Genomic DNA, 1,735 nt, shown 5'->3' with positions numbered 1-1,735 from the left:
TTCCTTCTTTTATTATGTTTCTGATGTTTTGGGGGTCTGTAATGATGCCCCTTCTTTATACTGCTCATATTGGTAATCTGTGTCTTTATATCCTGGTTGGTCAGGGTGCCAGGTGGTTTATTAATTTCGTTAGTATTTTTTAAAGAAATTGCCCTTAATGTCATTGATTATTTCTATTATTCTTCTATTTTCAGTTCATTTTGTTCTTAGAGGTTTAGATTATTTTGAGTTTAATTTTCTCTTCATTATTTAATTTTTAAAGGGAAAGCTTAGAGTACTCTTTTGAGACTTTTACTTATTTTGTTGTTGTTGTTTGTTATTTAATGAGCTTCCCCTCCGAAACCAGAACACCAGTTTGTGAGGGTAAACTCCGTTCGTTAGAGCAAAGACAGACCGCAGGTGTCCCTGGAGCTGCGGCACAGCCTTGATCGTCGGCAGTATTTGCGAGTCCACAGCTTTCTGATCGACCTTGCGCTGCTCTGTTATCTCGTATTTCTCCTCGGTGTCGAAGATCTCGCCTTCCTGGTGTCTGGGCTTCCGCAGCTTCTTCTTGAAATAAGCATCGGTGAGATGCTTCGGGATTTTCACACCGCTGATGTCCATTTTCGTGGAGGCAGCGATGACAGATTTCTGGTGTGTTCTATGCAGAAGAACCCGATCCAGGGAAAGAGGCCCAGTCACGAGCAGCAAACCACCGCTCAGCCGCTTCAGGAAAACCACCCTCTTGCCCCTGTGGCGCCCCGTGAGGATGATGAGGATGGTCCCAGGGGTGATGCTGGCCCGCAGCTTCCTCGCGTACTGGCTGAAGGGCTTTTTGCCGTGGCTCAACAGCTTCCGAGGGACATCTGCGGTGGGGTAGTAGGGCGGCATTTTGGGAAGCTCGACCGCCCTGGTGCCACCATTCTTGTCGCCACCAACTGGTTTCGTGACGGTAGCCAGCACCTTCTCCCTCTTCTTCTTCCTCTCAATCCTGGACTTGGGAGCCCTGTACTTCCTCTTGTACAGGGCCTTCCTGGAGTACATGGCGGACCGGGAGTATCTGCCAGTCCCTCTCACCAGGCCAGGGTTTCGGCTGCAGTGGGGCTTCCCCTTCTTGGGCTTCTTCTCCGTGAGGGTCTTCTTCTTCGCCTTGCTGCGGGCATGATCGGCTTTCTTGGCTGGAGATTTCTTTGTAGCATCCAGCTTTGGAGCCGGAGCTTTTGCACCTGCCATCTTGCAAGACGGGAAAGAACTGAGACTTTTATTATGAAAATTTAATGGTACACAATTTTCTCTAAGCATTGCTTTAGCTACATCTCATAATTATTGATATGTTCCATTTACATTCAGTCCATAATGTTGTTTAATTTCACTTGAGAGTTATTCTTTGATCTGTCAGTTATTTAAAGTCTGTTGTTTAACCTACCTAAATTGAACCATGAAGACATAGAAAACCTAAACAGACCCATAACCAAGTCAGAAATTGATTCAGTAATAAAGGCCTTCCCATCAAAGAAAAGCCCAGGACTGGATAGATTCACTGCTGAATTCTACCAGACATTTAAAGAAGAACTAACTCCAATTCTCAAACTAATCAAAACAATTGAAAAAGAGGGAATCCTCCCAAATTCTTTCTATGAAGCCAGCATCACCTTCATACACAAACCTGAAAAAGATGCAGCATTGAAAGAGAATTACAGACCAATATCCCTGATGAACATAGACACAAAAATCCTCAATAAAATTCTGGCCAATA

General features: G+C 44.7%; 1 protein-coding gene across 1 annotated transcript; it reads right to left on the bottom strand.

Annotated features, from left to right (window-relative positions):
• Positions 1-291: 291 nt before the first annotated feature.
• On the bottom strand, positions 292-1,212 carry LOC100339811 (large ribosomal subunit protein eL6-like). Its single transcript, XM_051849958.2, has one exon. It carries the CDS (start codon positions 1,210-1,212, stop codon positions 292-294), a length of 921 nt encoding a protein of 306 aa, XP_051705918.2.
• Between the last annotated feature and the right edge of the window lie 523 nt (positions 1,213-1,735).

The sequence above is a fragment of the Oryctolagus cuniculus genome, chromosome 9 (genome assembly GCF_964237555.1).
Source record: "Oryctolagus cuniculus chromosome 9, mOryCun1.1, whole genome shotgun sequence".
Taxonomy (NCBI): domain Eukaryota; kingdom Metazoa; phylum Chordata; class Mammalia; order Lagomorpha; family Leporidae; genus Oryctolagus; species Oryctolagus cuniculus.
Note: the sequence above shows the minus strand (reverse complement) of the source record. Positions and strands in the feature narration are given on the sequence as shown.